The following is a 22,269-nucleotide window of genomic DNA, read 5'->3' on the forward strand; positions in this document are numbered from 1 at the left end:
ACATATAAGGGCATTCTGATCATTTTAATAGAATCAAGAATAGTTCCAAACAAAAAACTTTGTCAGAAGTACTTCTAACAGTATTTTTCAAACCCTACGTCCAAACACACAACACGTATCTAGCTATTTCAGAGAGTATTTCAAAAAATACATTTGGCAGTACTTATGTTTTAACTACTTCTAGCTCCTGCATTTACATAGACCCTAAGAATCTGCGTCTATGAAATCTTTTTTGTTACAAAAACTAACAAAAAAGTAGTGGAGAAAGGCCGAATTAATTATGTTATTAAATCGATGAGTTAAGAATAATGAGGCCCCATACTTTTTTCGATGTTGGCTACTCATAGTGATTATTGGGCAAAAGCAAGCCCAATAAGGCTTTTTAAAAATGCGATATTGAACTTATCGCAAAAGGTGTTGAAGCAAAAGTCGTTACCAACAAATATGTTTTTCAACTTTTTCAACAAATAATTTATTGAGTTATAATATTAAAAACAGTAACTGATACATATAAGGGTATTCTAATCATTTTAATAGAATCAAGAATAATTCCAAATAAAAAACTTTGTCAGAAGTATTTCTAACAGTATTTTTCAAACCCTGCGTCCAAACACACAACACGTATCCAACTATTTCAGAGAGTACTTCAAAAAGTACATTTGGCAGAACTTATGTTTTAACTACTTCTGACTGCTGCATCCACATAGACCTTAAGAATCTGCGTCTATGAAATCTTTTTCGTTACAAAAACTAACAAAAAAGTAGTGGAGAAAGGCCGAATTAATTATGTTATTAAATCGATGAGTTAAGAATAATGAGGTCCCATACTTTTTTCGATGTTGGCTACTCATAATGATTATCGGGCAAAAGCAACCCCAATAAGACTTTTTAAAAATGCGATATTGAACTTCTCGCAAAAGGTGTTGAAGCAGAAGTCGTTACCAACAAATATGTTTTTCGGCTTTTTCAACAAATAATTTATTGAGTTATAATATTAAAAACAGTAATTGATACATATAAGGGCATTCTGATCATTTTAATAGAATCAAGAATAGTTTCAAACAAATAACTCTGTCAGAAGTACTTCTAACAGTATTTTTCAAACCCTACGTCCAAACACACAGCACGTATCCAACTATTTCAGAGAGTACTTCAAAAAGTACATTTGGCAGTACTTATGTTTTAACTACTTCTGGCTGCTGCATCCACATAGACCCTAAGAATCTGCGTCTATGAAATCTTGTTCGTTACAAAAACTAACAAAAAAGTAGTGGAGAAAGGTCGAATTAATTATGTTATTAAATCGATGAGTTAAGAATAATGAGGCCCCATACTTTTTTCGATGTTGGCTACTCATAATGATTATCGGGCAAAATCAACTCCAATAAGGCTTTTTAAAAATGCGATATTGAACTTATCGCAAAAGGTGTTGAAGCAGAAGTCGTTACCAACAAATATGTTTTTCGACTTTTTTCAACAAATAATTTATTGAGTTATAATGTTAAAAACAATAACTGATACATATAAGGGTATTCTGATCATTTTAATAGAATCGAGAATAGTTCAAAACAAAAAACTCTGTCAGAAGTACTTCTAACAGTATTTTTCAAACCCTACGTCCAAACACACAACACGTATCTAGCTATTTCAGAGAGTATTTCAAAAAATACATTTGGCAGTACTTATGTTTTAACTACTTCTCGCTCCTACATCTACATAGACCCTAAGAATCTGCGTCTATGAAATCTTTTCATTACAAAAACTAACAAAAAAGTAGTGGAGAAAGGCCGAATTAATTATGTTATTAAATCGTTGAGTTAAGAATAATGAGGTCCCATACTTTTTTCAATGTTGGCTATTCATAGTGATTATCAAGCAAAAGCAACTCCAATAAGGCTTTTTAAAAATGCGATATTGAACTTATCGCAAAAGGTGTTGAAGTAGAAGTCGTTACCAACAAATATGTTTTTCGGCTTTTTCAACAAATAATTTATTGAGTTATAATATTAAAAATAGTAATTGATACATATAAGGGCATTTTGATCATTTTAATAGAATCAAGAATAGTTTCAAACAAAAAACTCTGTCAGAAGTACTTCTAACAGTATTTTTCAAACCCTGCGTCCAAACACACAACACGTATCTAGCTATTTCAGAGAGTACTTCAAAAAGTACATTTGGCAGTACTTATGTTTAAACTACGTCTGGCTCCTGCATCCACATAGACCCTTAGGGCCTGTTTGGATACCAGGAGCAGAACTACTGTTCCAAAGAACAGGAGCTGAAGTACTTTATGGAGGAGCTGGAAAAGTAATTATGTGCAGAAAGGGCGTTTGGCAATCAACTCTGTGAAGTACTGGCAGAAGTACTTTTGTGCTGGAAGTCTGTTTGGGAACCATACTGACTTCTCATGACTTCTAGAAAAAAGACCAAAATACCCTTATATTATACCAATTACTGTTTTTTTATCTTTTAGTGTCATAATATGCCTTCAAACTATACTGTTTTTGATATTTTAACTATAAATATTAATATAATATAATATAATATTTTAAATATTAAATATTAATATAATATGTTTAAATCCATTATACTCAAAATTTTTAAAAAAAATTTGACAGACTGTTTTTGATATAATATGACATAATATTAAAAAAAAATTGATAGACTGTCTTTTAGTGTCATAATATGCCTTCAAACTATACTGTTTTTAACATTTTAACTATAAATATTAATATAATATAATAATATAATATTTTAAATATTAAATATTAATATAATGTGTTTAACTATAAATATTAATATAATATAATATAATATAATATTTTAAATTTTAAATATTAATATAATGTGTTTAAATCCATTATACTCAAAATTTTAAAAAAAAATTTAATATTAATAAAGGTTTCTTTCATTTGATTTAAGGGCAAATGAATTAGGAATATTTTCATAGAAAATTAATAAAGTTAAGGGTATTTTGGTAAAACGAACCGTTAGATTTTGACTCCCCGCAAGATGAGTTTTGAGAAATAGGTTTTCTCGACTTCTTCTCAAAGAGTAATTTCTTGCTCTTGCGCGGAGTAACTCTTCGATGGAGTTGTTCATCCAAACACATCTAAACGACTTCTAACTTGCCGCAAGAGTCAAAAGTAGCCAAGGAGTCCTATCCAAACGCCTACTAAGAATTTGCTTCTATGAAATCTTGTTCCTTACAAAATCTAACAAATAAGTAGTGGAGAGAGGCCGAATTAATTATGCTATTAAATCGATGAGTTAAGAATAATGAGGCCCCATACTTTTTTCGATGTTGGCTACTCATAGTGATTATCGGGCAAAAGCAATCCCAATAAGGCTTTTTAAAAATGCGATATTGAACTTATCGCAAAAGGTGTTGAAGCAGAAGTTGTTACCAATAAATATGTTTTTTGGCTTTTTCAACTCAAAGCGCCCCCCCTTCCCCACAAAAAAAAAACCATAACAAACAGCCCTAACCCTATAGGGGCTTTGAAGCACCATGAAATCTTCATCGATAAAAGTTTTACTCCCCTCATTTTCATCCTAAATTTTCTGTTTACTTCAAACCTTAAGAATAATATAAAATTTTGAAAAAGTAAAAAAGATGATGAAATTTTGGATACATTGATTATAGTGGAGATAAAAATGATGGCCTGGAGATAAGGTTGAATAGATTAAAAATAATTTATCACTGATTTTTGGCAGAAAGATCAAAAGCTTTTTAGCAAAAGATTGGATATGAGAGCATTTAAGTCATTTTATTAGTTTAGAAAAGAAGATTAAGGGTCAAAGACATGTAATAAATTTGAAAACATGGGGGTTTTAAAATATTTACCAACATGTGGAGGTGTATGTATGTTTAAATCTCACCAAATATTTAGTGGAGTAATTGCGATTTAGTTACAGTTAGTTGGATAATGGAGTTAGAGTTTAATGCCTCTCAAACAAAAGGGGATGGGACACCGTGTCACACGTCAGTTAGGGTAAGATTTTGTTATACTCGAATACAAAACTTGATGTCACATTAACATCTAATGAGTTGCTTTTCGTAGAAATAATTTCCAAAAGAGTCGTGATTTTTTGAAGCCCCCATCGATACATGCCTCTTGATGTGGCATGGGTTAGAACCATAGATTTTTTTTCCCTCGGAATACACAGTTGTATATCCTTATAAATATGTGCAGTTATGTATCTCGAGAAAAATAATATATGATTCTAGCACATGCCTCATTAAGTGGCGTATGAGGGCATGTGTCGGGGGGGGGGGGGGGATAAGAAAATCCTTATTCTTTCCAAAATATGGACAACTTTTGATATAATTCCCATTCATGTTCATTTCAAAAGGTGTAAAAGTTACTAAAAACATGATAATGAAATTACTATTATTCTATTTTTATTGATTGTGTTGTTTTGTACAAAAATCAATGATCTCGTCGTTTTTCTAATGATTTTTTTACTTTGCAAAAAAATCAACGATCTCGTATACTTCAAAAATTTGCGACATCATAACTTTTTTAAAATAAATTAGTGTGTTGTTTGATTAATGGCAAAATCGTGGATTCTACTGATTCGTTGCTTCGAACAAAAATCAATGATCTCGTAGCTTTCAAAAATCAATAATATCTTAGTTTTCCAAAATTGTGGAAAGGGTATAACAATAATTTCATTATTGGTATTTTTTTTTAACTTTTACACATTTTGCATGTTTTGTGAATAAAAAAGGACAACGTACTAGAATGGGAATTTCCCCATATTTGATGCATAAAATGATAATTTAATCCTTTTTACACCCCAATCATATAGAAATACTAGAGTTTGTTAAGATCCATGGCATCCTCTTTGGGAGTAAGAGTAAAATAGGAAAGATAATAAATTTGGAGAGGTATTCTTGAAAAGGGTTAGAAAAGGAAAGGTATTAAAGTTGGAATGAAACTTTTTTTTTATAGGTCCGACTAGCAAAGGTGAGGCAACTAGCCTCTTAAAGCACCATATCTTACCCAAATCCCTCGGTATATGCAATACCCCATAAATCACACGTACTAAATAAATAGTGATAAATCCATGTGGAGGACCCATGAGGGGATTTGAATTGTTGAAATGGTACAATTGGATAGTAATATAGATTTTAAAAGAAAGACAATAAACTTAAAAATTATTCTCGAGATTCATAATGAAATTAAATTCAAACCCATCTTTGTTAAGGATTGGGAAGGGTAAAGGAGACGAGATCCATCATTGCTTTTTATTATATGATTTTTTTTGGGAACTTACACAAACATTGAATATGATGGATGACTAGGATTGTCAATGAATCGAGTCAGATTAGAATAAGGTTAATTTTGAACCAATCCATTAAGCATTGGATTAGACCTAAAATTGATTGGATAAGATTCCGATTGAATTTTTTATTATTGAAAACTAAGAAATGGTTGCAATTTTTTTTTTTTTAATACTAAATTGACACTGATTATAACATATTTAAATATAAAAGTGGGGACATTTGTGGCCACTCAAATTTGGTGTCCAACCATGTCTACTCCACCTTCTCTCATTATAATAGTAAGGATATAATTTTTATTTATATAAATTTAGGAAGATATGATTTGAATATCATGGAGCTAATTGGCCTATTTAAGTATTAACCAAACACTTTTAAGAGGACAACATGAAATGTTTATTCATAAAATACAAGAAAGTTTTATGAATGATACCTTGAAATCATTAGTGAGACTTTGAAGTCTAAGGCTAATAATAGAAACATGGAGTATAGATAAGAAGGTTTAGTTAGAGAATGGGGAAAGTGTTAAGCACCCCATTCTCTACCTCATCAGATCGTTACTTACTAGTTAACTTGGTCATTTTTTTAAAGAATAATGATTTTCTAATGCCCCCCTCTAGCATACGCCCCATCACAAAATCATAGATCATTTGCCTCGAGATACACATAATCATAAAAAAATTTCTTGTGTATCCTAAGGCAAATGAAAATGAGTCGTGATAATATGTCGCCCCTTCTAACACATGTTCCCATCACAAAATCGAAGATCAATTTCCTCGGGATACAAAAGAAAAAGATTTTTGATTATATGTATCCCGAGGCAATTATCTGCGATTCTGTGGTTGGGGTTGTAGGGGGCATGTGTCAAGGGGGGGGGGGCATGAGCGTGCATGTGTGCGGATGATAATTTTGGTTAAAAGGCACGTGGGCCATCTCGGAGATAATGATGCCCTAATTATTCATGCTTGACCTTGAGAGTGCATGCATGTATACATGGATGTAAGCAAGGATTTTCTTTTAGGGACCATTCCATTAGTAGAATTCCTTATTTGGACTTGCATCTGCTGAAAGTGCATGAAACATTTCCCTGAAGACAAGGTATTGGAATTAAAATGGGTCAGGTTCGGATTGGATCTGAGTACATCCATATTTAGATCCAGGTTTTATATTGGATTCGAATCCAACCTGATTCGGGTCGAATAATTTTGAACCGTTCAATATTTGTTTTTCTGTAGTTCTTTTTCTAATTGATATATTATTCAATTTTACCATTATAAGTCTTTTTTGTTTTGTAAATATTCATGTTACATTAAAGTAGAAGAAAAAAATATAATTTTCAAAGCAATATCTCATTCGGATCTAGATGGATATAATGACGGATCTATATCTGAACCAGATCTGATTCGGGTCAAGGGGCATCGACCCATATGTTCATTCGGATCTACTCCAAGGGTTGAAACCCACCACTAGAGTCGGATTTCAGATAAAATCCAACCCATTTTATGTTCATGGATGGATGATTTTGGCAAAAGGACATGAGGGCAATCTCATTGTAGGAGATATCCTTAATCATGCTTTTATCTTAATGAAGCTATGGGTGCATGATATGTTTGTTAACACATCGGTCCTAGGTGGTTGATTCGTGTGGTACTTGAGGTTAGGGCTGTCAATGGATGCTTATCGGTTCGGATACAACAATATCTTAATCTGAATTCAAATTTTTTATCTGATATCCATATTCGAATTAGACTCCGAAGGATGTTCTAAAACTGTATCCAAATTCAAATCCGATTATCCTATTGGATATTGGATAATATCCAATTAGAATTCGAATAATTTGTATAAAAAACACATAATTTTTCCTTGTCCAACTGATTTTTCAATATTTATAAAAAAAAACTTATTATATGTTATAATATTTATATAATAAATAAATAATATAATATAATATATATTATATCATTTATATAAAATATTAATCAAATAAAGTAATATATATTATATATTATTTTGAATTGGATATTATCGGATTCAAAATGTTAATATCCGATAAGGATTCGAACATATAAAACTATCCAAATTTGAATCTGATATCTGAAATTTTCGGATAATATCTGATTTTTTGAATTCGGAATTTGAATTCAAATTTTCGACTATCCATTGACACCCTTACTTGAGGTTACCACCACCCTCACCTTACAAGCAGGTTTTGTAAGGTTGAGTTAGGCCCATAGATCTTAATATAGTATCAGAGTTGGGTCACTGTTTTTGGATGTGCAGAGGTGTTTCCCAGTCCTTGCATGTGGTGCTCCCACGTGAAGGAGGGTGCTAGAACAATAGTCCCACATCGGTCCGGGTGCTTGTTTTGTGTAGTATTTGAGGTGACAACAACCCTCACCTCACAAGCAGATTTTGTAAGGTTTTGAGTTAAGTCCATGGACCTTAATAATGTTCTCTTAGATAAATGATGATTGTTTTGGCTTGAAGTTTCACATGAAATTTTAATTGTAGGAAGACTCCCTTTTATGTCTTTGCCATTGTGATAATGCATGAAGATGGATGGTGAGAATATGTTCCTAGATGTATTTTGATGCTGGCGATAGGAAATGTAGAGATTATCCATGGAGAGAGAAACCTCCATTTTATTTCCTAGCCTTGCCCATACATGAATGATGTTTCACATATCTCAAAAGGGTTTCTTGTTTGTTATTTAAATTATTAGCTAAGGGGTTGTTTTGAAGATTATACAGTAAAAATGGATTTTTTGTAATTTTGAAAATTAACCAACATGATTTTAGGGACGAAGGATTACAATTCTCTTGATTTTTGACCAAAATGACCCTGATTATGTTAAATTTAAATGTTAAGATGGGGGTATTTTTGGAATCCAAATTCTGATGTCGAACCAACTGTTCTACTCCTCCTCTCATTATAATAGTAAAGAGGTGTTGGACATGGAAATTCTAATGAGATGGGAAGAGGTGTTTGGTGGGGGAACATCTCACGGGAAGAGGAGTCCCAACCACATTTTTCCAATTGAATGTGTGTAGTGTAGTGTATTGCAGTGTACATGGTGATGGCAAGACAACAAGAACGGTATCGTTCCCAAACAGAACAAGGGCCTCCAGGATTAGATATCTTGCCATGCTAATGGGATCCTAAATCTAAAGGTTCTCACAAGAGGTTTTCCATACAAAACAAAATGAGATTTGGGCTTGTCCTACGAGGTGTATAAGAGGTTTTCCATACAAAACAAAATGAGATTTATTATTATTATTATTTAATTTATTTGCGTGATTTTTTTGACCTTTCCTTAATTCCCATCTGAATTGAGGGGTATTAAGGGAATTTATCACCTTATGCCTTCTGATATCTGACCCATGAATGAGCTTAATGTGATAATTCACCACTAATACACCTCTTGTAAAAGCATGAGGGTCTAAAATCCTTGCCAAATGGCGTTGGTGCCGAAAGAATGAGGGAGAGGATGCCATGTGTCATGGGCGGATCTTGTTTCCCTTGCAATTATCTGAAAAAAAAAAAAGTACGGTTGGAGCGTTTCTTTGTCCAATATAGAAATCTTTTGCAAAGAGTCGGGATCCAGAACGGTGCTACATGGGTGTGTTTTGGTAGGAGGTCAAGACACATTGGGCTCCTTACCAAGCTGTTTTTCAATAGACATGTGCCATGTAGACACCTTATTTTGCTATAGGAACGGGACATTGTTTGACATGTGCCACGACTCTTTGCAAAAGCAAAACCTCAACCTCTTGGAGTGAGACATGTGGCAAAGGACAAAAGTACATCTCTTCAGCCTTTTAACTTTGGAGGATAAAATGGTCCACAAACACATCATATTGCTAATATTTGCATGTGTGTGGGGGAGGGGGCGAATAAAGGTTTACAGCGTAAACTACAAATAGGGTTTTTTTTTTTTTTTTTTAAGTATTTACTAAAGAAAACAATCTTCTTGCTTTAATATTGTCTAAATGTGAAGAAGAAATTATTTTAAGTATGGACAACGTTGGGTAGACAAAATTGTTGTCAAAATTCTAGACAAAGTTGTCTTATATGAGTAAAAAGTTTCGGAATGGACTGAGTTTTTGTGAGGATGATCTCATCCCAAAACGTCTAATCCCATGAAAAGTGGTTACAAACTAACGGTAAAAAATTCACGCTCCACGATTCTTCAACTTATAAACTAGGGTTAGAAATTTCAGAATGGGCTGGTTTTTTGTGAGGATGATTTTCTCACCATAGAGATAAATCTCACAAAAAATCAGGCTATTCCGAAACTTTTAACCCATTAGGACAAAACAGTTAGTCTGGAAGTTTGTCTGTGGAACCGACCCTTCAAGTATTTGCTTGGGATCTACAACAGCTTTGCTCTTACAGATACAATGATCTAGTTTGAGTAACTACTTCTTTGAAGAACTTACTGCATGCAACCAACACATATATCCTTCTTTTATAATTGGAAGCTGAAGACTAGAGCTCTGTCTTTGAAGGTTCTTAGAAGAGCTTTAATCTCTATGGTGTTTCGTCTAGTACTTGATCGTGCATTTGTCTGGTCTCTTGTATCTAAGTATAGGAAGGGAAACCTAGACAGAGGCTTAGCTCTAGAGAAACACAGGGCTGTCCAAGGATGTTTGTTATAGTGGTGGATTCAAAGACATTTAATGTCTCTTACAGTTGGAGGAAGAATCATTTTAATGTCGTTGGCTCTAGACGAAGCTTTATGGTCGGGCAGAGGTACTGTTAGAAGCATTCATTCAATGTTCCTGCTGAGAAAAAAGGGTGGAGGAAATTGGCAATTGAAGACCAAGTAAAATTAGCCCAAAGATGTTGAAGCGAAATTTGGAGAACACGTCTTAATGAATATTCACATATGGGAAGGATGGTGTTACTCTTTGTGCTTCCCAAAAGGTGATTGGTAGGAATTAAGAGGCTATGGATTCGAGATATGTTGTTGTTAAGGGAGGGAACCTTAGCAGTAAGAGGTCACCTTCGGATCGTTCTGACAATTACTTGCATCATGTTTTGAAGATTATCTTTGGCACCCAATCACATGGTGCTTTTCAATCACAAACAATACATAAAAGTTGAGTTATTTAGTGAACACAAGGTCCATCAACATCAATGAATTCTAACCCCCCATATCATGAATGTGGCAAATCAAAATTCAGACCATCCAATCTGTGGATCACCTATAATATAGAGCAGAACCCAGAGATAAGATTTCCTACTCTTCTCTTTGGGAAGGGGACTAAACATCTACACGAAACTAACTACAACGAAAAAACTTGGGACAGTTAAAAGAAGTAAGTTTTGTGGTTTGTGGAGCCTGATGGTATTGGTCAATAAGGAAGTACTGATAATCAAGCCACAGATCCTGCTGGTCAAGCTACGGGTATTTTTGTAATTTCACCGATATACTGTAAAACCCTAGTTATGTTTTCACATAAAATCTCTGTTTTTTGTGTGTGTGATAGCTTCTTGTTTTTCTTTTTCGTTCTCCATTACTTTTGTTTTCTTAACAATAAGATCTATCAGGGGAATAAGTTCAAGAACAAGTGAACGTAATTCGACAAGAGCACCAATAATTGAACAGTTTTGATCAATTGGTTAGTATTATATGCCGCATGGTGATCCACAGAGGATGGACCATAGATCAACCTATTTTTCATAATTTCATTCAAGAAGCATGATTTCCTACTCCATACCGATAATTCAGCTTGAACCTTTTATTTCCTGATTGAAGTATAACATCCGTGAAACTTGTCAGAACCAAGATCCATGACTTCTTTAACACATACTATGAAGTTAGTAAGTCGAGGAGGATGAGACAACTCAACAAAGTGCACTTGAGTTTTGATTGCTGTTCCTAACAAGGTTTGAAAATCTAGTCTCGAGACAATGTCTCAAAACATTGGATATTTGGATGTTTCGAGGTTAATGTCTCGTTCCAGTATCAACCAAAACTGGAATGTCTCCCAAAACAATAAAAAACTTTGCAAAACTTTATACCACAGTTCCTAACAAATAATGCAATAAAAGAGCTTATAAGTGGAGGACACCATGAATGAAAAAATGGGTTTTTATTTAAGAGCTTTATTCATAAGGAAACAAGTAAGATAATAACCAACCAACACTACAAAGTACAAGCTTCCATGGGTTTGGTTCACATTGAAAATTCTATAAAACCAGTAACAGAGTTCTCTCCCTCTCTATATGTATCCCAAATAAACTGCTTGTACCCACAATCAAATTCTCCTCCCCAACACAACTCACAAGGTAATACAATTCAAGAAAGGAAAAAATCAATAACAAATTAATTTAGACTCTCTCAGCCAAGACATTCCAGAAACATTAAATGTTTCAAGGTTAATGTTTGTTCCACTATCAACCAAAACCAGAATGTCTCCCAAAACAATCCGAGACTCTACAAAACTTTAAACCATAGTTCCTAACAACCAATGCAATAAAAGAGCTTACTAAAATGGAGGACATCATGAATAAAAGAAAAGTAGGTTTTTTATTTAGGATCTTTATTCATAAGGAAACAAGCAAAGATGAGAACTCAACCTATACTATAAACTTTCATGAGTTCACATTTGCAGTTTCTCTAAAACTAGTAACAGAGTTCTGTCTCCATCTCTCTACAAATTTATCATAAATAAATTGCTTATACCAACATTCAAATTCTCCTCCCCTGACACAACTCACTAAGTTATATAATTCAAGAACCAAAAAAAAAAAAATTCGATAACAAATTCACAATTAAGTGTGCATCGATCATACCTCGAGAGTTGAATTCAGAATTCAAAACTCATCAGCTAGCAAGACAACCAATTCTTATGAGTACTAATGAGTGCTGATAAAAGTCCAGCTGAAGCTATCAAAAGCGAGCTCGAAAGAAACCCTTTTCCGTCCCGAATATCCGAAAAAGCCATCAATCCATCTGCAAAATCCTGAACAATCGAAAGCTTTTTCATCAACTTTTTCTCCCTCAATTTACGCAAATCCATCGATTCTTTCTCATACCCATCTCCTCTCAGCTTAGCAATTTCAATGGTAGATTCAAAACGACCTTCTGCTTCAGTAATCCTCTTCAAATCCCTAATTTTCAATGAAATGCTACCAAAATACCCTATAAATTCCGCCCAAGCACTAATCTTTTGCAAGATCGACGAATGTTTACGATCAATCAAACCTGATTTTGCCAACCAAACGAATTGTTCGACAAAGTAATAAAAACCCTCGCCTCCGTAAGCGAGAATCGAGAGGATTCGTTCTTCGTTGGAATCGAAACTCGCGTTTCTGAAAGCGTTTAAATCTTGAACGAATTTACCGAGCCGAAACGCTTTTCGACTAACGCCAACGCTTGATTCGAAGCTCTTGAGACGAAGTGTTAGGGTTAGGGTTTCGGGAAGAACAGAAGAGGCGAGGATGATCTTCGAAGCGTACCTAGAGATCTTGAGGAGCTTGTCTACTCCATCTCTCTTGGCGAGATAGGCTTCGAGATGATTCAAGAAATCTCTCTCTTTCGTTGTTTTAGCGATAGAGGTTGTAGGGTTTTGTGAAGAAGCGAGAGGAGCTTTAGCTTCCATGGTCATGGAGTTGCAGAGAGAGGGAGAGACGACGAGACAACAAGTAACAACGATTGAAGTTGTAATTACGAAAATACCTTTGTATTCTTAAGAAATTACAAAAGGTGGTCAATTATAAAAGTCTCCATCAAAAGTTTGATTTCAACATCTAGAATATAAAAACTAAATTTTCCTATTGCAACTCATAGGAGATAACATGTATTATATTATTTAAATTTTGTTATAATTACGTTAAAATTTTTAAATAAATAGTCTAATTTTATATCACGTTTTATTATTTAAAATATTTTAAAAATATTTTTATAATTTAAAATATTGAAAAAATTACTAAAAAAGAGTTAAATATTTTATTATTTTAGAAAAAAAAACTATTTTTTAAACACTACCAAAAGCAAATTAAGTCGACGGAGAGTCCAACGTTTTAATAACTCACTTGACTGTCCAACATTTTAAATGAAGACTAAATTACTAGTGTTTTGAAGGAAATTATTAGAAGGCTGGACAGTCCAACGTTTTAAGTATTCAAATCATAAGAGTCATGGGATTATGGACGAGATTGAGTTAAATGGTGTGTGGCATGATTTCAAACTATGTTTACGTCTTGTTCGTGGACAAGATCAAGTTATCTCGAATGAATTATCTTATCAATCTTGTCTCAGACGAGATAAATCATTTAACTCAATTTGTGATTATTTGTTAAAGTAAATAATCATAAATTTACACAACAAAGTAAGATTGTTGTCAACCTCCTTTCTCTCAACCTTTAACCTTTATTTAATTTGAGGACAACATCAGCTTTATTATTCATTTTTTGAGGATAGCCGCAACTTTATTTTCTTTCATTTTCTAATCGAAAAATGTTGAAGTGATATTGTTTTACAAATTGCTGGTGTGGGTGTGGGTGCACAATCATATATGCTTTCATCGAGATATGAGTGAGAAGCATCTATGGTTTTGTGCGCACTTCACATCAGCAATGCAAGAAACGATGTCAATTCCAAAGTCACTATAGCGTGGCTCTTTCTATCCTTTTAATCATGAATAATATGGTTTAAGCTTCTTATATTGTATTGCATATTTTCATCCCTTGAGTAATATCCCTCCAAGTTTATTCTCTTACCCTTTTCTCTCCTCTTTTAAGAGGATATAACATGGGCAAACTCTAGATTTTTAGAGAGGTTGCATTACCACACCAACTTTTGCTAACAACACATCAATTCATATGTAAATCATAATAGACCACATGTCTTGGGGTGTTATTAGTAAAAGTTGGTGTGGTGATAAAAGTTATTTTTTAATATATAAAATAAGGTAGATTGGAAGATCTTTAGTCATAAGATCATAATTGATTTAGATAATAAATATTTAAACAATAAAAAATTAATTAATCAAAATAAAAACAAAGTCTCGATTGATTCATTTGAGTTTCCTTTACTTGATTATGATTTTCAAAATATCGTTCGAGTCATCTAAGTTAGGAAACAAGATACCATGTGACACGATTCACCTTGGAATACATATACATATATATACATATATATATATATATATATATATATATATATATATATATATATATATATATATGGATTAGGATCCGTGTACACACATATCTACTCATATATCTACAATGTGTTTTGTCCTATATGGATTAAAAAAATTTGATTGAGCTGATTTTTTGTGAGGATGATGTCTATAATGAGGAGATCATCCCCCCAAAAATCAGCTAATTCTAAAATTTCAAGCCCCATATTTATGAGTTGAAGAATCGTGGACCGTCCATTTTTTGTAAATCACTTTTGACGAGGTTAAAAATTTCGGATTGAGCTGATTTTTGGTAAGGATGATCTCCTCATCATAAAGATCATCCTCACAAAAAATCAACTCAATCCAAAACTTTTAGCCACTAGGAAAAAACGCGTTGTAGATATATGAGTAGATATGTGTGTATATGAAACCCGACCTATATATATATATATATATATATATGGGGACAGTTCAGCAACCCTAAAGTTTGCCAAGTTTGGTGCCAAACATTTTTCAAAATATGGGTTAGAATCTTTGGAATGAGCTGATTTTTTGTGAGGATGATCTCTATGATGAGGAGATCATCCTCACCAAAAATCAGCCTATTCCAAAACTTCTAACCCCATCAAAAGTGATTTACAAAAATTGGACGGTCCATGATTCTTCAACTTGTAAACTAGGGTTAGAAGTTTCAAAATGAACTGATTTTTTGTGAGGATGATCTCTTCACCGTAGAGATCATCCTCACAAAAAAGCAGCCTATTCCAAAACTTCTAACCGTATCAAAAGTGATTTACAAAAAATGTTTGGCACAAAACTTGGCAAACTTTAGGGCTACCGAACCGCTCCCTATATATATATATATATATATATATATAGATATAGGATTATGTTCGGCACCCCACCATTTACCCAACAATTTGCCTAATCATTTTTGTCTTACATGGGTTAGACGTTTTTGAATGGGCTGATTTTTGGTGAGGATGATCTCTATGGTGAGGAGATCATCCTCACCAAAAATCAGCCCATTCCAAAACTTCTAACCCCATGTTTACAAATTGAAAAATCGTGGACCGTCCATTTTTTGTAAAGCATTTGTGATGGAGTTAGAAGTTTTGGAATGGGCTGATTTTTTGTGAGGATGATCTCCTCACCATAGAGATCATCCTCACTAAAAATCAGTCCATTCCAAAACCTCTAACCCATGTAAGTCAAAAATGGTTGGGTGCTGAACATTTCCCATATATATATATATATATATATATATATATATATCGAAAGAGTCAGAGACTAAGCCAAGGTGTGTGTAATGTCTACACATCACACACACTAGGTAAGTCAGGGTACGTCCTTGCGGGTGGCCTCAAAGAATTAATGCTCATATTAGGTTTCAAACTCACAACCCATAAATTTTCATCGCTTATCGATTAGAAATTGTCATTGAGCCAATCCCTTGGAGTTATGAGAACGATATTTGAAGTAATGGTGCTTGGAAATCTTGCATTAAATAATAATAATAAAAGCAAAAACAAAAATAAATAAATAAAACTATTTCAAGCGCGAAGATGGTCAATTTATTACAAGTGCAAATTTCGTACATCAGATATTTGATTGATTTCAATCGAATAATTTTGGATCCAACTTTGGTCCACTTCGATAATTTGGGTTCTCATAAAATTTTTTCACACCCAACCTTAACATGCCACGTGGATTTTTAATTTATTTTTTTATCCATTCAAGAGGGACATGTAGCCCACCTATTGGTGGTCCTACAGCCAAATACGGTTGGATTTATTAGATCTAATTAAAATGACTTAAATCGCCCTTGACCATATAGATATAACAGTTCTAGACCTACGTGACAAATGAGCGGATCAAGGATATAAATGAAAGTGGGCCCATTCGAAGTCACAGAACAGAACTGAAAGCGTATGTGTGGGACTTTATTCAGTTGGACTCACGCACGAGGAAGGTAGCTATCCGTTCTCGTTACCCACTTTGGAAAGCGTGCCAAACGGATTAGATTGGAGAACTAAAATCGAACACAATTAGGCATTTTCAATCATTCTATTAAAAAAAAAAAAAACAAAGTTGTAAGGAAGCATCCCATCAATTTGAAAATAAATGAGGGTGATCCCAATATCTTCCATGGCTTGGAGGGTTATGACTATATCTTTACCCTTCATCCTCAATTTTTTCCTCATTAAATCTAAAAAATGAGATAGTATTTTTAAAAATAGTGTTGATTTTCTAACTAGAAAGTCGACACTCACTCAATACTTGGGTGACATGGCATGGTCACGAAACCATAGATATCTTTCATCGGGATACACAATTGCAAATTCCCATAAAAGATGTGTAGTTGTGTATCCCGATGAAATAGATCTATGATTCCATGTCCGTGCCACATCAGTCGAGTATTGACCAATTCAAGACTTTCTAGTTAGAAAATCATTATTCTTTAAAAAAAAAAATGGTTAAAGATGATGGGTTTTGATAAAGTTGTATTTATTAAAACCTAACTTCATCCTCGCTTATCATTATTGGCAACACAATACATTCATAACACATACATCATTGTACTATATATATGGGTGGCGTTCAAGGGCCAACTTTTTAGCAAATTTTTTGGCAAAACATTTTTCAAAACATAGGTTAGAGGTTTTGGAATGGGCTGATTTTTGGTGATCTCTACGGTGAGGAGATCATCCTCACCAAAAATCAGCCCATTTCAAAACTTTTAACCCCATCAAAAACAGTTTATAAAAAATGGACGGTCCACGATATTTCAACTTGTAAATATGGGTTAGAAGTTTTGGAATGGGCTGATTTTTGGTGAGGATGATCTCCTCACCGTAGAGATCATCCTCACCAAAAATCAGCCCATTCCAAAACCTCTAACCTATGTTTTGAAAAATGTTTTGCCAAAAAGTTTGCTAAAAAGTTGGCCTTTGAACGCCCCCCTATATATATATATATATATATATATATATATATATATATATGGGAAATGTTCAGCACCCTAAGTTTTACCACACACTTTAACAAACGTTTTTTGTCCTACATGGGTTAGAAGTTTTGGAATGAGCTGATTTTTGGTGAGGATAATCTCTATGATTAGAAGATCATCCTCCCCAAAAATCAGCCCATTCCGAAATGTTTAGCCCCATGTTTACACGTTGAAAAATTGTGGACCGTCCATTTTTTGTAAATCAATTTTGATGGGGTTAGAAGTTTCGGAATGAGCTGATTTTTGGTGAGGATGATCTCCTCACCAAAAATCAGCTCATTCCGAAACTTCTAACCCATGTAAGACAAAACGCGTTTGTTAAAGTGTGTGGTAAAACTAAGGGCGGCGAACGGGACCCTATATATATAGGAGGGCGTTCAAGGGCCAACTTTTTAGCAAACTTTTTGGCAAAACATTTTTCAAAACATAGGTGAGAGGTTTTTGAATGGGCTGATTTTTGGTGAGGATGATCTCTACGGTGAGGAGATCATCATCACCAAAAATCAGCCCATTCCAAAACTTCTAACCCCATCAAAAACAGTTTATAAAAAATGGACAGTCCACGATTTTTCAACTTCAAAACTGGGTTAGAAGTTTTGGAATGGGCTGATTTTTGGTGAGGATGATCTCCTCACCGTAGAGATCATCCTCACCAAAAATCAGCCCATTCCAAAACCTCTAACCTATGTTTTGAAAAATGTTTTGCCAAAAAGTTTGCTAAAAAGTTGGCCCTTGAACGCCACCCATATATATATATATATATATATATATATATATATATATATATGTATATATATATATATATATATATGTATATATATATATGTATATATGTATATATATATATATGTATATATGTATATATATATATGTATATATGTATATGTGGGTCCCGTTCAGCACCAAACATTTTAGCCAACCATTTTTGTCCTACATGGGTTAGAAGTTTTGGAATGGGCTGATTTTTTGTGAGAATGATCTCTACGGTGAAAAAATCATCCTCATAAAAAATCAGCCCATTCCAAAACTTTTAGCCCCATGTTTACGAGTTGAAAAATCGTGGACCGTCCATTTTTTGTAAACCATTTTTGATGGGGTTAGAAGTTTTGGAATTGACTGATTTTTGGTGAGGATGATCCTCACCAAAAATCAGCCAATTCCAAAACTTCTAACCCATGTTTGAAAAATGTTTTATATATATATATATATATATATATATATTATAATGACGGTATTCGAACTCACATCCGACTAGTGGGATTGGAAGAGCTAGAGACTAGGCCAAGGCATGTGGGCCTCTTCTCCAGGGAATGTGTAACACTTGCACATTGCATGCACCGTGTAAATGAGGGTGTGTCATTGCATGGGCCCTGAGAAAACATCACCGCTATTGTTGTACATCTAAAATCCCATATTTCCTCGAAATCCTTATACATAGAAAAAATATATTATATTATCATCAATAAAGACATACTCTAGATATATGTGGATTTGAAAAAGGGTAGTTAAAGATGATATGCTTCGATAAAGTTATATTTATATTTGTCAAAACCATAACTTCACCCTTGTTTATCATTATTAACACACAAAATACATCATAACACATACATAAGCGATGTGATTGCACATCTAAAATCTTGTATTTCCTCAAAGTCTTTAAATTCAAATATATACATATATAAGAAAATGTTCAGCACCCTATTATTTGCCCTATATATTATGTCCTACATGGGTTAGAAGTTTTGGAATTGACAGATTCTTGGTAAGGATGATCTCTATGGTGAGAAGATCATATTCACCAAAAATCAGCCCATTCCGAAACTTCGAGCCCCATGTTTACAAGTTGAAGAATCGTAGATCATCTATTTTTTGTAAACCATTTTTTGATGGGATTATAAGTTTCGGAATGACTGATTTTTTGTGAGAATGATCTCTTTAACACGTAGGGTAAAACGTAGGATAAATAGTAGGGTGCCGAACATGCCCCATATATATAGAGAGGGTAGTGTTATTTTGACAAAATCCTAGATAACATTTGAGATAAAACATTTGTCTTCTATGGGCTAAAAGTTTTGGAATGAGTTGATTTTCTGTGAGAATGATCTCTATGGTGAGAAAATCATCCTTACAATAAATCATCAAATTCTGAAATTTCTAACCCTAGTTTATAAGTTGAAGAATCGTGAACTGTCAATTTTTTATCTTTAGCTTGTAATCACTTTTCATGGGGTTAGACATTTCAGCATTGGTTAGTTTTTTGTGAGGATGATCTACTTACTATAGATATCATCCTCACAAAAAAAAAGCCCATTCTGAAACTTTTTAGCCATATAAGATAAATCTTTGTCTAAAATGTCGTATAGTGTCAAGATCCCGACCGATAAATATATATATATATATATATATTCCAAAAATTGATTTAAACTTGATTCCATTAGAATAAAAAAATAAAATCTTTCAAATGTAATGCCACTCATATATTTTTTACTTATTTATTTATTTATATTGGGATTATTAATTTGAAATGTGAGTTTACTATTGAGTAACTTCCCCATTACTCATTCTACCAACAAAACATTATAGATATCCCAACTACTGAGATGCATATTCTTGATGAAGAATATTATATAGAGAGATTGTAAGATCAGGATGATGAACATTATTTTTGTTATGTATGAGTTGAGATTGGAGTTTAATGAAATTGTTTTGTATAGCTTTTGTCTTCTTTGTATATATTAGAATCATGTGTATTGTGTCTATTTATATATATGTGTCTAGATAGTGAGAGTTAATGTTTATGATGTAAACAACTATTGATCGTTATGAAATGTGTAGTTGATCTATGTACACTTTTTTATTGTAATTATAGTTATTTTATTTTTTGAAGTGATGTATGTTCGTTATGATATGATGGTTGGAATTCAGTGGATATATAGATTTTAATTATACAACTATATTTCTACATGTGAAGATTTTTCATAAGTCAAAATTTTAAGAGCAATTTTGTTGAAATCATTTAGAAGAGATCCACAACGTATTTAAACATTGAAGATTTTGATTTTGATTTTTTATTTTTTTTTCCACTTCACCCTCAATATTTAGGACAATCTATATCCTAAATTGAGGGCGTGACAATATCCCTAGGAACTAATCTCTAAGACATTTGCCTTTTTTCCCTCAAATCACAACAGTCATGTTGATGAGAACCTCAACCATGGATTGAACTTAGAAAAGTCCATTATTTAAATATTATGCTAAGTTAGGTTTTTGGAGCTTGTTTTTTTTTTTTCCCTTCTCTTGGTCTGGAGTCTGTACTGGAGGTAAAAAATCTCTCTCTATATGTGTGCACGTTTCTAGACTTTTTCTCCCCTCTCTTAACACGATTGTCTGAATTCATTTTAGAAATTATTCTGTGTTTTTATTCGTTGCAAAAAAAGGTTTGAAAGAGAAAAAGAGCAATCTGAAATTGGTATGTTAGATTTATCTCATCTATTGTTTATTTCCCCTTCTAATTACTGAAGCACCTCTGATTTCATTCAATAATTTCGCTAATTCAAGTAGTTATAGTTTCATTCGTGAGCATTTGGTTTGTCTGTGTTGTTATTATTCCCTCTAATCTGTAATCTTCGAAAACTTAACCCGATTCATCGAATAGATACATGTAAATTAACATAATTTTGTCCATCTAGAGCTGGATCATATCAAATCTAAAACACAAAGAAACATTTATTGAGTTTAACGATTACATTCATGGGTTACGTGTAGTTTTCCATTTTGCAGGGGATTTTATGTTAAAAAATTGCTTGATTCCCGCTTTAATTAAAACCTTTAATAACTTTATCTAGCTCATTTGTTTGAATAATGTGATTTTATTTCTTGGGATGATAATATTTTAGATAAGTGAAATATTAGTGTTTGTGTTGTGCTTTTGAAAACCTTTAGAATGAATTTATTGTAGTCTACCAATGTATTAAATTACCTATCATTTGGTATATACCAATGTTTGATACCAATAAAACTGATTTATTGGTTAATTTTAATTTTATAAGTTTGTATGGTAAGTTATTTTTATTTATTTTAATGATTTTTAAAACATTAAATGTATTGTTGATTATTCAAGATGTATTGACATATGTTATCATCAGAGGTTATGTGTCATTTGAGAATTCCCTTTAGAAAATGGGGGTGTTGGGAGTCACATCACCGAAGTAACTAGTGTAAATCACCATCTGTTTTATTTTTATTGTGGAGACTTGTTCATAAAATGTCTTGTTTTATAGTGATTTTTTTATTTACTTGTAAGAAGATTATGTTTGGATTGAGAGAAGAGAAGAGAAAAGAGTTGTACTGAGATGACACAAAGGTGACAAAATGATGGGGTGTCGTGCACATTACCATAGATGCCTTTTTTGTGAGATACAAGTAAAAAGTATTATCGGTTATGTGCGCACCACCCTATCAATTTTGTCATTTTTATATATTCGTTTTGTGTCATTTCAGCATTTTTCAAGAGAAAATATGCAATTTTCTCTTTATTTTTCCTATTTGGATTGTTAAGTGAGGAGAGAAAGAAACTGAGGTGAAGAAGAGGAAAAAAATGTCAAATTTTATTCTCTCCAAAAATAGAGAGATGAGGAGGAAAGAGAAGAGAAGAGAAAGAATTTTTACATTTAAAGTTTGTCCCTCATTATTTTTAAAAATATATTATATTGGCATGCCGCTATTCTTACTTACACCCAAGTAAATAAACAAATTTAATCTGATTTATTTTCAAAGGTAGATAATATTGGCAAGCCAACTATTGCTACTTACACCCAAGCAAAAAAAAA

The 22,269-nt window shown here is 33.0% G+C and overlaps 1 protein-coding gene across 1 annotated transcript; it reads right to left on the bottom strand.

Moving 5' to 3' along the window:
* Window positions 1-11,805: 11,805 nt before the first annotated feature.
* On the bottom strand, window positions 11,806-12,960 carry PEX11A (peroxin 11A). The gene has a single exon (XM_086441372.1). It carries the CDS (start codon window positions 12,907-12,909, stop codon window positions 12,130-12,132), a length of 780 nt encoding a protein of 259 aa, XP_086297498.1. The 5' UTR covers window positions 12,910-12,960; the 3' UTR covers window positions 11,806-12,129.
* Window positions 12,961-22,269: the final 9,309 nt, after the last annotated feature.

This window comes from Akebia trifoliata, chromosome 4, assembly GCF_017979445.1.
Source record: "Akebia trifoliata isolate Shusen 1 chromosome 4, ASM1797944v1, whole genome shotgun sequence".
NCBI lineage: Eukaryota > Viridiplantae > Streptophyta > Magnoliopsida > Ranunculales > Lardizabalaceae > Akebia > Akebia trifoliata.

Coding starts and splice junctions, on each gene's coding strand:
- PEX11A (XM_086441372.1), bottom strand. CDS start 12,909: ATGACCATGGAAGCTAAAGCTCCTCTCGCTTCTTCACAAAACCCTACA.